The sequence below is a fragment of the Phalacrocorax carbo genome, chromosome 2 (assembly GCF_963921805.1).
Source record: "Phalacrocorax carbo chromosome 2, bPhaCar2.1, whole genome shotgun sequence".
NCBI classification, from domain to species: Eukaryota; Metazoa; Chordata; class Aves; order Suliformes; family Phalacrocoracidae; genus Phalacrocorax; species Phalacrocorax carbo.
In genome coordinates this window covers 14,938,103-14,950,598 of record NC_087514.1, presented here as the reverse complement: position 1 = coordinate 14,950,598, position 12,496 = coordinate 14,938,103, and the positions used below count along the sequence as shown (strand labels likewise).

Here is a 12,496-nt window from a genome sequence, read left to right as displayed (position 1 = left end):
CTGCGCCGCAGACGGTACGGCATGTGCCACTCCCCTGGTGGAGCCTGCAAGGAGTCCAGCTCTGAGCAGCACTGCTCGCTTTCCCACGCCAGGTCACACTCTCTCTCTTTTGCTGTTGCTATTTTTCCAAGCTGCTGCTTACCTTTGAGTGCATGCGTTTGCTCTTATCTCCTCCCTGACGCACAGGATCTGACAGCTCTCCAGCACCCTCCCAGGCAGCGACCACAGCACTGTTCAGCACGAAGCGGTTTGCATGGCTCTCCACTCTGCTCCAGTGGGGTGGGATGCAGATTCCCAACCTTAGACCAGCAAAGGAACATGCGTGATGGGTTTTGGAAAGGCCATAGACTTTGTTTTCCTGAATGAGTGAGGGGTGGAAAAATCTCTTTTGGAGATGACTGGTTAGCAGGTATCTTCTCTGGAAAATTTTATCAGTGCTAGAACTTTATAACGATAGTAAATATATGGTAAGGTGTCCTAGGCAGGACATAAGTGTCTTCTGTCCCCACCCTCCTTCAGAATACCTTTCAGCTTTAAAAAGTTTTGAGTTAATTGCACTTGGCCAGACGTGGTGCATTCAAGGCACGCACATGTTCTGCTGGCTTAGCACAGAAGCGGGTGCTCACCACCTCTCAGGAGTTAATCTTTTATCAGCAAAGCTCCACCGTGTAAATTACTTTCAGAGATGAAAACAAACATTTTGTGGTGACTTAGTGAGAACAGTAAATATTAACATATGCTATCCCCTCTGCCTGCAGACAAGTCTTACAACGTATTATTTAATTTTTCCTATTCTTCACAAGGATTCTATACCTTTATACAGCAAAATTTCCTTTAACAAGATGATCGGTGCATTTAGTTTTATGCATCAAGATACATGATGTAGTTGAAAGTTTGTAATAATTGTGGAAGTAGATAAAATATCTAACAAAGTATTATTTCTTTTGCTTTTGTGGAAAAGCTTTCCCCCTCTCATCTAAAATTTCTGTGAAGTGTAAAGTAAGTGTTGTTACATTTACTTTAGATGTCCAGTTGCTTACGATGAGCTGACATTTCTTACTTTGTAAGTGAAAACTTGCCATATATGTGAAATATACACTTCTTCCTCAATTTGAGATTTCTCTTTGGAACCCCCTTTTCTTGGAAATATCAACCGCAGGTAGCAATTTCTAAGTGCCATTGAACCATCCCATGAAACTTTTACTTAAATGGTCGTACTTTTTCTCCTCCAAAATTGACACAAAGATTTTTAATATAATTTTTCTAGTTGACCTAACACCTGAATCACATCAGCTGTTGGATATATCCAAGCATTCACTGTGTATAGTCCATGCTAAAAATTACAAAACATCCCATTTTTACACATGGTGCCTTGATTTATCTCATTAAAACACAAACCTTCCATTAGTCTTTGAAGTCCTGCAACACAACTTTGTTTTTATTTTAAGCCCACTTTCCCCTGAGACGATGCCATGCAGGGGCGCTCAGTTATTTGTGTGGCAGTTCTTCCCCGGCAGTTCCCATACATAGGGACAGTAACCTCATCACGGTAATTCAACTACTTATGCTAAATCGGGAGACCACTTTGCATATTTTTCATGATATTGCCCTGGTAGGAAAGTAAGATAATAAGAACTTCGGATTTAAATATATAATCTTCCAGCTTCTATTCTATCAGCTTCTCATTGTGCTCTTCTTGCAGTTGTCTTTATCTAAAGCAGGAATGTGTTTGGTTTTTGAAACAGCCACACGCTCTATGCATTATGTAAATAATATATGAAGACTTCTTTTCATATTAACTACTGAATTCTATTTTTCTGACAGAGAATGGGTTTCAGTTTTTAACAGCTGCAACAGAAAAAAAGATACCCAGATGGGCCTTTTCATCTTCTGCTTCCCTTGCCACAGACTGTACTTTCCATACTTTATTTGGAAGCAAAGAAAAGCAGTTGGCTATGTTCTGTAAACTTGCTAAATTAAAGACGATAAATCCTCATATACAAACTGAAAAGACTGCTGAAATGCGTGTGATTCAACACTGGCTTTTCATGCTAGAGTAAGTTGCGTGTATTTGAAAAATAGACTGCAAATAGATGGCAAACCTTCTGGAAAGACAAAATGTATATAGAAAAACTTATCTGCATACCTATTTTAAGGCAGCTGAAATAAAATGTTAATGCACTGAGCAGAACATACCACTTTAATAAGAGCAGGATACTCTGTATTTCAGTTCCCAAGGAACTTTTGACAGTTGTCTATCGTAATCCTGATGCTTTAAAGCCAGTATAAAAGCTGTCTAGACTTTTTTTGCACTACACAAGTATGCCACAGTTCATTGAAACAGCTCAGGAGATGTGGTTCTCTAATTATACGACAGCTTTTTTTCTGGAACTACTTACGGGTCCAGGACCTACTTTTTTCTGGACACGCTTAATGGCTTCACCCTTAGCTAGGATGAGCTGGAACAGCTCTCTGGATTTTGTATTTCAGTGCCAGGATCTGCTTTGCAGTTTTATACGAGAGGGTCAGTGGAAATGAGAGCAGTTCAAGCTTAGATCCATTGTCCGTTCAAAGCAAATTCCATGTAATCCAAATGAGAAAACAGTACTATTTAGTACAGCTGCACTGCCAAGAGCTTAACGTGCTGGTTGAGTACATTTGCAGGTGGGCTTATATACAGTCTAGGTAGCATATATATGTTCATAAAAGGTGGAGATGCAAGCGTCATGTTTATATGGTGCAGGGAATCGAAGACCCAAGGCCCTGTGCTCGCTGAACATCTGTAGTCTCTTTTCCTTGATTTGAGGGAGCTCCAAGCAGGTGGAATTCATCAATGGGTAAAAGGAAACTAATCTGAATAGGTGCCATTATTAAAATGCATTTGCAGATGCCAGATTAGCTTTAGAAAAACAGGAAGGCTTTGAGAGGAGTGGGAAAAGCATTGTCCAATGTAGAATAAAGCGTCGGTTATTCTCCTCCGGCCGCATGTGTGCTGGTGCAAGGCAGGAGTGGGAGAGGAACGGGGCAGGAGTGGCGGGGTCGCGCGGCAGAGGTGGGCAGCATGGAGCTGGGGCGAGGACCGGCTGAAAGCCCAGCAGCCATGCTGTGCGGGTCTCAGCAGCTGGTCAGTGTTTTCCAAGCTCGCAGGCTCACCCTTGCTCTGTGCAAACCAAAGTGGACACACGCACTGCTTCTCTGGCGAGTGACTGAAACCGAGCTGGGAAAAGGCCTGAGGCACAGAGGGGATGGGCTCAGCAAGCTGTGTGCTATCCACAGAGCACGCCATTTTTTTAGGTAACTGTTATTTGTTGATTTGTTTCCTTTCCTTTTAAATACTGGTTCTGCTTAGGAGAGGGGAGCAAGGAAGCAAAAGGACGGGGGCTGCAGCCAGACCCTTCCCTGGGCCCACTTTGGGAGCTGGCGGGAGCAGCTCGGGCTGTGCCCTCCTTGAGATAAACCAGCAGCCCCCTGTCACTCCCTGCAGCCTGCCGGCGTGTGTCTCATCATCCTGCATACATCAGCTCTTTTGGGGCAATATCCTGCCACTTCAGAGGTCAAAGTATGACCATGCCATGGTGTAGTCATCTACAACTTGCTATATTAAGGCGCAGACCATTGCAGCCAGTAATAGCAAAGGTCCAGAATGATCTCCTGCAGCTTCAAACTGGGTATAACATCAGTTTAATAGAGGAAACTACCTCAGTAAAAAGATAAAGTGTACTTGCGAATAGACTGGTGTCACTGCCTCATGGAGCTTGGAAATGCGTTGTGCACCACTGGAAAGAGTTCAGTGCTGCTTTTGTCTTTAAGTGAGGAAAGACGTGTGCTGGTTTTGGCTGAAATATCAGTGCTGAAAACTCCATATACTCTCCTAATGATTTTATAACCTCTTCCTCTTAACCCCAGCACAAGCACACACTCACACAAACGAACGAGTGCACACTTCAACATGTCCTCCGCTCTCTTGAGAAAAGCTGCTCATCCGGCTCCTCGGGGAACTTTGATCTCTTTCCCACCGCTCCCTCGACATGACATGGAGCAGCCGCTCCCAGGCTCCAGCCACGGGCTCGCTTGGTGACAGTGTCGTGTTTCTGGGGATGTGCAGAGCAGCTGGCGTGCATCGCTGGATGTGGCCTACTGGGAACTGCAGCTTTTGGCTGGTAGAAAGCATTAATCACCATGGTGGAGATGTACACACATTATCAGCACTGCAAGTCGTGGGGAATTGAAGTTGTGGGAGGGATTTGGGGGAAAAGCCAGTTATGAAAATGGCCTGATTTTTAAAGCATGAGTCATACCATTTATTAAAATAGGCTTTTGTACTTTCTAAAGCTTCCTCAGCTCTATGAAATCAATGTAAAGCTAATATTTCTATCTCTGCTGTGCATCAGCCTCCTTGCAAGAGAAGAAAGAAAAAGGCTGTTTGAACCCCATGTAGATCCCAGGATTTTATATCAGAATCAGAAGCTGAAAAAAGATTTGCATGGACATTGCAATTTATATTTTATGTATCTGGACAGAAACTGTGAAGCAGCCAGGCACAAGAACCACTGAAGTGCAACATTAGGTGTCCCCAGTCAGAGAAATGTCAAAATAAATGGTCTGATTTTCCTCTTCTTAACAGTTATGTAAATAGGGAATAACCTAAAATCCTTGCCAATGAAGTTGCAAACTCTAGGAATAGATGAGGCAGTAAACAAATAATAGAACTCTACTAATTAAATGGTTATTACCCAAAAAGAGGTGTTTTTTCTTATAACTAATGGTATAACTAGAAGGCAGTACATCTAGGAAATGAGAATACAAGCTCTGCTTGGTGGTGTGAAGCAGCGCTCTGCAGGGAGAGGAGGATGTACAGGGCACAAATTGTTCCCAGCTTATGCTTTTCATGCAGTACAGTTGTATTAACTGTTACTGTGAGCCTGAGATGTACAAAAAGGAGGACAGCAAGTAGCAGAAGGGGCGTGAGGTTGTAACTGCGAGCTTGCAGTTCTGATATAGCCGGGTTTAGGAAGGATAAAGAAAGTCTGAAGAAGACTCGAGGAGGGCTAAAAAAAAGCCAGAATTTAAGGGGTGTTATTTATTCACCTGATCAAAGATATGTTTGAGAGTTGGTTTCATCATTTCACAGCCTTCTTTACAAAGATTTCTGATTGTGTCTTACCTAACTTCTGATGAAGGTGTGACAAAATCCAGGGATTAGCAGCTAAAGTTACACAAATTCAGCCTTGAGTTGAACCTTTAATGCCCAGCAGGGAAAGTAACTGAAGGCTTGAACAGCTCATAAGGGGAAGAGTGAAGTGGTCATTACAGGCTGCTTTAAAGTAAGATTAAACTATAGTTTTGTAAGATTAAAAGAGAGTTTTTAAATTCTGTTTCTGGGAGAAGTTTTGTGGCCTATGCATGTGGGAGATTATACTGGTGGGTTGTAGCTGTACCTCCGAAGTTTGACATCAGTGACTGTGAATTCCTGTTGGTGTCTTTCCCTCCAGGACCACAAATGCTCTTGTGCACTTTTATGATTTTGGAGGTTGCCAGTCACCACAGGTTTTCTTTACTGTCTTTGGTACAGTTTCCTTCTCTTTCGAAAGGTGCACATCGTAACATGAACATGTTGCCACATGAGCACTGGTGAATTAAATTGGAATGAAAAACCCATGAAGTCACCCCACCTTGCTCTTTACATCACCCTCATCATGTACAAATACAGGTCCTGATCCTCGTCAGCCATGGCCTGACAATTTAAGACAAGCTGAAATAGGTGCCACTTTGCTTTTATATGCTGCATTATGAAGGGCAGTGGATGAATTCAGGAGTAAAGTCAATCCCTATCAGCAGCAACTACCACAAGAGGGAGATACCTGGAGCAGGACCTTTGTTGGGCACCACAAGTTTATTTGCTGCTGTCTGTTAGCTCAAGGTAACAACCTCTAAATTACCTTTAAAGAAATCCCTCCTGAGCAAGTCTGTGCAGTCCTCTTGGCATTCTGCAATCAGTTTGGAAAAGTCTCACTCCCACTTTTCTCTGCTGATTGTAGCAAAACACAGGCTGTTAAAGCAGCTGAGCTGAGCACCCGTGCCTGCGCTGGTATTTCTCATCCAGCATGTACCAAGCATAACAAAAACAACCTTCTGTGCATGATCTACATCTGGCATTCACATAGCTGTGATTTATCAAGGACAGGGGCATGCATAGCTCCCCTTGGTTAATGCTGAAAGTCAGCCACTGCACCTGAGGAGAGCTTCAGAGACAGTCTGCACCAGTGTCTGCTTCTCCCTCCTCAGCCTCTTCCTTCTGAGCCGTGGTGTGGAAATCCCTTTTTTCCACTCCATTCCAGATACACTCACCCTTAGGCAAAGTCCTGGCACAGACATTTCATCCCAAATCATGAATGTGTCAGAAAGTTGATGATTCAAAGGAAAAAAAATTAAAAAAAAAAAAGAAAAGCCCCATGGGGCACACCAGTACTTTTGGTGAGATATTTTATTCGTTGATGCATGTACAAGGAGGCAGTCTGAGCTAACTACTCCAGTCTATTTTTTGAGCTTCTCCTTAAATGTGCATAAATATTACCTTTTAGTCAAGGAATATGCAAAAAGTTACATAGTGCTACAAATACGTTATTTGCTCAAACTGAGGGTGCATGCTGTTATTCTAACACTCTTGCATGAAATGTGAACTATCAGTAGAAGCGAAGAATTAAACTATGAAAATCAATGAGCGCTCCAGATGCTGTAGTAATGCTACTTGTCATAAGCATTCTGGCTACAAACACTTTGTTGTGTAAATCGTATACAAATATTGTACAATGTATAGTCATTGGTCTTACCTTTTCCACTTGTATTTGTTTATTGCATGAAAATTCTGTGGACTAAAACAGTTAGAGCAAGGATTAATTACTTCAGTGTAAGACCTAAGCCTCACTATTTTAAGTATATAGTGTTACAATATTTCAGTCAGAACAAGTATTGTTATTTTAAAAAATGTTCAGTATCTTAGCATAAAAAAGTTTATATTATGTAGTTTCGTGGCCAATGATTATTCTAGAATTTCAGAGTGCTTTACAATATCTGCAACACGAGTGTGTGTTGATCTCTGATTATCATAATTTCTGAAGACTGGCAGAGCACTTCAGTTAATGACACAAACAAAACAGGATAGTTTTACTTAACTGTAGTGCCATAATGTTTAACTTGAATCAGCAACGATACTGATATTTCTTGTACGGCAAATGTTTGGCAACAGTAATTCTACTTCCAAGTGAGTATTTGTGGGGCCCTCTTTCACTTAACATTATGAATCCCAGTAGTGTGCTGCATAAGTAGAGCTTGTCTTTTTAGGTTTCAGGGAACTCTTTAAGATGTCATAAAAAAAGAAAAGGAAGTTTTTTGTATTTGCATCAAGTTATTTGAATAAGGTGGTAGGATATTGCTAGGTATTGCTACTCTTACTTACTGTGTCAGTGGTCTGAAAATGAGACTGGTAGCTGTGAACACCTACGTATTAAGTCTTCCTCTGATAGCAAATCCTTTTGTGGATGTAGGCAAGTCTCCAAATCTCTCCTTCTCTATTTCCGTTCTTCAAAAATAGTGATTGTTAGTAAGTGTTGTTTAATAATATTTTATAGTACATGGGCCCAAAATGATGAGCAGAGCAGCAGTGTGTGCCTGCAATAATTAACCTGTCAGAACACAGTAATGAATTGCTTGCAGTGCTAAATTTGGCTTAGCAAAGCCATTTTGCTCCTGGAGGATGCATACAGCTGATCTGAGGAAACAACAGGTTCAGCACCAAAATGAAGCAGAGAAAAGCCAAGTGGCACTGGCTCTTCCAAAGCTCCTCAACAGAACCTGGCAATCTAGTTAACACGGGTCTTTTGCGTAGATGGTACTTGAAACATTGCAGTTTGGCCGACTGGCATGACCTTTCTGCTTTATTCATGAAAAAGGTAGTTTCAAAACTCTACCTTTTTTCAAAACTCTGAGAAGTGCCCTACAACCTATGCCACGCTGCGGGGCTCTGGGGCAGACAGTCTGTGTGGCAACTTGGCCGCAAGCATGTGCAGTTCCAAAGACTCTGGTGTCCTGATCATTCCTTGTGATCCAAAGGCAAAAGTCCATTTGTACAGGCAGTGTCCCCTCCCTGACAGTGGCCCAGGCAGGCAAGAGACGTGCTTCTTTGCAAGGTGGACATATGGTCTGACCAAAAAGCAGTTTCTGTGTCTGTATGGAGGGCTATGCCATAAGCACTGTGGCTAGGACTGGCATCTTCTTTATAGTTTGGATGACTTGATATCCCTGGCGTGAATATTCTCTCTGAGAGCACCAGCTGCTGGAGAAGGTGACTGGGCTTTTTTCTTTTCCTCTTTGAGGCTATTCCTTCAGCTCACAAGCATCAAATAGAATCATAGAATCCTAGAATCATAGAATCATTAAGGTTGGAAAAGACCTTGGTTGGATCATCAAGTCCAACTGTCAGCCCAACACCACCATGTCTCCTAAACTATGCCCTGAAATGCCACGTCTACACGTCTTTTTTAAATACCTCCAGGGATGGTGACTCCACCACCTAATGACATACTGAAAGTTTATGTCTAAATACAGCCTTTTTTGCAAGGCTATCATATATGTGACGTAATTCTGCGGGGCTCATGGAGAGCAATCTGAGACACACGGAGGTGTTCAGAAGGGATGAGAGCAAGAAAGAGTGTGTTGGGAATGAGGATGAAGGGAGATGGGGCCAGCATGGCTCCAGGCTCTGGATCTGGTGTTGCATCTTGGGCTCTGCTGCCTTTGGACCCCACATGCCAGGCAGAGCCAAAAGCAAGGCAAAAGTTCAGTGTCTGTGATAGGAGGTTGACTCCAAATGAAGTGCAAGACTTCACTGATGTCTGAGTGCCTATCTATGTTGTTGTTTACACTTTACATATAAATAGGTATAACCCACCAGTTCTTATGATTGAATGTTGGAAGAAATGCAATTTATAAACTCGGTAAATCCAGAATCTGGATCCTTCGTGGAAAAGGTCAACTGTGGGGATTCATTCCTGTGGAATGTGATCACAGGAGCTAGGTGAAGATGGAGAAAATGCAGCCAAAACATCCACTGCAGCTGTTTAAGATGCTGCAGTACTAATGCAGGGAGTAGTCCGGAGGGCTCTTCTGCAATCAAGCCCTGAAGGAATCAGAGCACTTTCAGGACCTGGCACAGATCTCCATGCAACTGCTGCGTTTTTATCGCTATTGAGATGCAGCACCATTGGCAGTGATGCTGCAGTCTGCTGGTAGTCTTGGCGCTCTTGCTCTGACACCAGCAACCTGGGATTTGCTCTCATTGTCAAAACAAGTTGTAATTAAGACTTCTGTTCATTATGTAAGAAATGGTTTCTGGCCAGATGCCTGTTCCCAAACCTTGCATATCCGTGCAAAGGGGAGGAAGTGGCCTGGAGGAAGTGTCTGGGACACGGTGTCTGTGGTGATCAAGACAGAGGAAATACACAGCTCTCAATTCTCTGCTGCCCTGTAGCTCCAAATGAGGTAGTCGGTCAGAGCTCCCAGGGGCTGCCCTAGGCTGTTTAATTTACAAAAAACTCACCATAAAGAGCTGAGTCTGGTCTATAGTGACCATCAGCACCAAACAGCATACAGAGGGAGCATGCGTGGAGATGGATCATTTTGCAACCTGTAACGGAAAGATGAAGTACTTCCATTTCCACTTGACAATAAGAAGTGCTTGCCTTTAATCAAGGTACTGTAAAAGTTTTCTCTCAGCAATGACCACTAAAGTTCCTACTTCTTTATCGGCACTATAAAAGTGTGTATATTGAAGCTATGTGTGAGAAGCTGACCACCTTCTTCCTTTTCTGAGTCTCCAGAGGGGAGAGCTCCGTGTGTTGCTTCCTTACACCAAGGTGTGTAGTGCACACATTGCAGATAGGTATCCTCTGATTTCAGTCCTACCAGATGTAGACTTTCTATCCGTTTCTTTTTCCAGTGTCCAACAAGCACCATTTTATGGACAGCAACTTGCTCTACCAGTGTAGAATGAATTTCCGCCGGCGGCGGCGATTAATGGAGCTTCTCGCTGAGAAATCTCGCTTGATGCCAGAAAGCCATGACAGCCCATTTTGCCTGCGCAAGCAGAACCATGACAACAGAAAACACACCAGTTTTCTCTCAGGTGACTCATCAACTATACTGCTGACTGTAGGGCGAATACATGGCATGTTCAGCGATCCTTTTTTGGCCAAGGCCAGTGTTTATCTGAAAAAAGCAGGACAGGGTATCATGTATTCCTGCTCATAGGAATTGTCCATTCACTTGATTTACCAAATCTGTAGCTCCCTGGGGTGGTTTTGCACCTCATCAATAGCATGGCAGATGCTGATCAAAAATCAGTGTCCATGAAAAAATAGAACTGGTTAAAATCCCTCCAAGCCCAAAGTAATGAGTTCTGTATTCTATGTGGAGTTTTTGAGAAGAGTAGAAGTGAGGGTATGGGGTCCTGCAGTATTTGTTGTACAGAGATATCTAGCAAGAACTGAAAGAATAAATGGGAAGTAGAAGGAAAAATGGAAGAAATTATTTCCCTATACTGAAATGCCTCCTAGAAGACACTGCAATGGCAGCAGTTCAGCCATCGTCCTAGCTGCAGTATACGTGAGTATATCATACTCATGTATATACCTGAGTATGTCATACTCATGTGGTGACTCTTCTATGTAAAACACACTAACTGCTTCCCAGTGTTGTCAGCGAAAGCATGGCTTATTCTGTTGTTTTAAGGAAACCAGGGAAATGGGTTTAATAATTGGTACCGGCTCTCTTTCTCTCTGTATTTTCTCTCTGTTTGTAGTGAGTCCCACCAAGGAGATAAAGATCGTGTCAGCAGTACGGAGGAGCAGCATGAGTAGCTGTGGCAGCAGCGGGTATTTCAGCAGTAGCCCAACGCTCAGCAGCAGTCCCCCCGTCCTCTGCAACCCCAAATCTGGTGAGCACCAGCACCACTTACACTGCACAGGAGCCAGGGTGCAGACATCTGTCTGGGGAGAAAGCCACATGAACAATGCCTAGCATTGTGTCTAAGTTTGTCTTTTCAAGGGTACATTAAAAATTTACAGCATCGCAAGTTTTGTAGGCCAGAGGGGACTATTATCATCCTTTAGCCTGAAGTCCTGCTGAACACAAGCCAGACGTCTGCCTCCAATAATCTCTGCATCAAGCCCATAATTGTGGTTTGAGCTGCACTTTATCTCTTAGGAGGACATGCAGTCAGAGACCCAGATTTGCCTCTTCATTGCCAAGCTCTGAGCTGATTCAAATCTCCTCCTAGAGACATTCCTTCGGTGCAAGTCAGAGGAGAGTTTAACTATGCAGTGGCCGCTTGAGTTGCTATGAAATAATACAACTCAGAAAACAGCAGCCTCTAAAAAAAAGAGGCAGCATTGTTCCAGCCTGTCAGGGACCATTTCAACATTTTCATTTGTTTGGGTCTTACACCGGTCTGTTTAGGAAGGTAAAAGTAGTGTTGAAGCTTATTTTCCTTTTGAAAGGATTTCCTATCCCACGCCGGAAGGTTAAACACACCCATTCTTCCTCAGTTCACTTAAAACTGTTTCTTACTGTACATCTGGGAAGGGGAAAAGAGAACAGGATAGACATTGTTTCAGCGTCTCCATTTTCCTCAGAAACAGCCCTGAATTTCAAAGCGGAGTCCCTGCTGCCCTTTGTGCTCATTATTTCAAATTTACCGGGTCTCTGTCGACAGCGTGGGGAGTGTTGTGCAACGGGGGAAGGCTTCAGTGGCTATGTGTAAGCTTTGCTTTCAAAAGGATGCTGTCATTTGAAGTGATTACTAGAGCGCCTCAAGCACTGTGTGAATTCTGTTCAAAACATTGACAATTTACTCTGGAGATGAGTGAGCTAAAGTGCGTTTCATTCCTGCTGCGCAGAGTGTCCATGAGAAAGAAAGGCATAGTTACGGGGACAATTTATTTCATTCTCCTTTTAGCACATTTCCTTCCCTCTCCTTAGGCTCTGCTGGGAATTCAGTATGAAGTTCTAAATTAAAATAGTTTGAAGGACTTAGTGTGATCGCAGGAGGCATCGCCCCCTACACCAGACCTGCTGTCCGGCTTGGGGGAACGCTCTCAGTGCTGGTGGCCGTTGCATCCTCGGAGTGTGCTGCTGTTGGGTGTTCAGCACCACCTTCCGATATGTTTGCCCCTATATGAAGAGTGCCACATTATCATGTTTTGGCAGAATATTTCTCAACTATACTTCCCAGAAACGCTCTGATAGATTTTGTATGGTGAGTTCTTTGGGTCCAGTACATCACTAATTACATCCTGGAAAAATTTCTGAGACAGATAAAGCAGCATTCGTGCACTGTCCATAAATGTGTTATCTGAAGTATGCCAACTATTCCATTCATTTATGGTTCTGATTATATAAGGAGTGTCAACCCAAGAGCAGTGAGAACAAGTTTATTTTAATG

At 43.1% G+C, this 12,496-nt stretch overlaps 1 protein-coding gene across 4 annotated transcripts in view; it reads left to right on the top strand.

The window, feature by feature from the left end:
- Positions 1-12,496, top strand: part of DEPTOR (DEP domain containing MTOR interacting protein) — a 74,774-nt gene that overhangs the window by 39,080 nt on the left and 23,198 nt on the right. For all 4 annotated transcript variants that reach the window (XM_064442177.1, XM_064442175.1, XM_064442178.1 and 1 more), the window contains 2 exons: positions 9,995-10,180; positions 10,856-10,990. In XM_064442177.1, the coding sequence (XP_064298247.1) occupies positions 9,995-10,180; positions 10,856-10,990 (321 nt within the window). The remainder of the gene's footprint in view (positions 1-9,994; positions 10,181-10,855; positions 10,991-12,496) is intronic.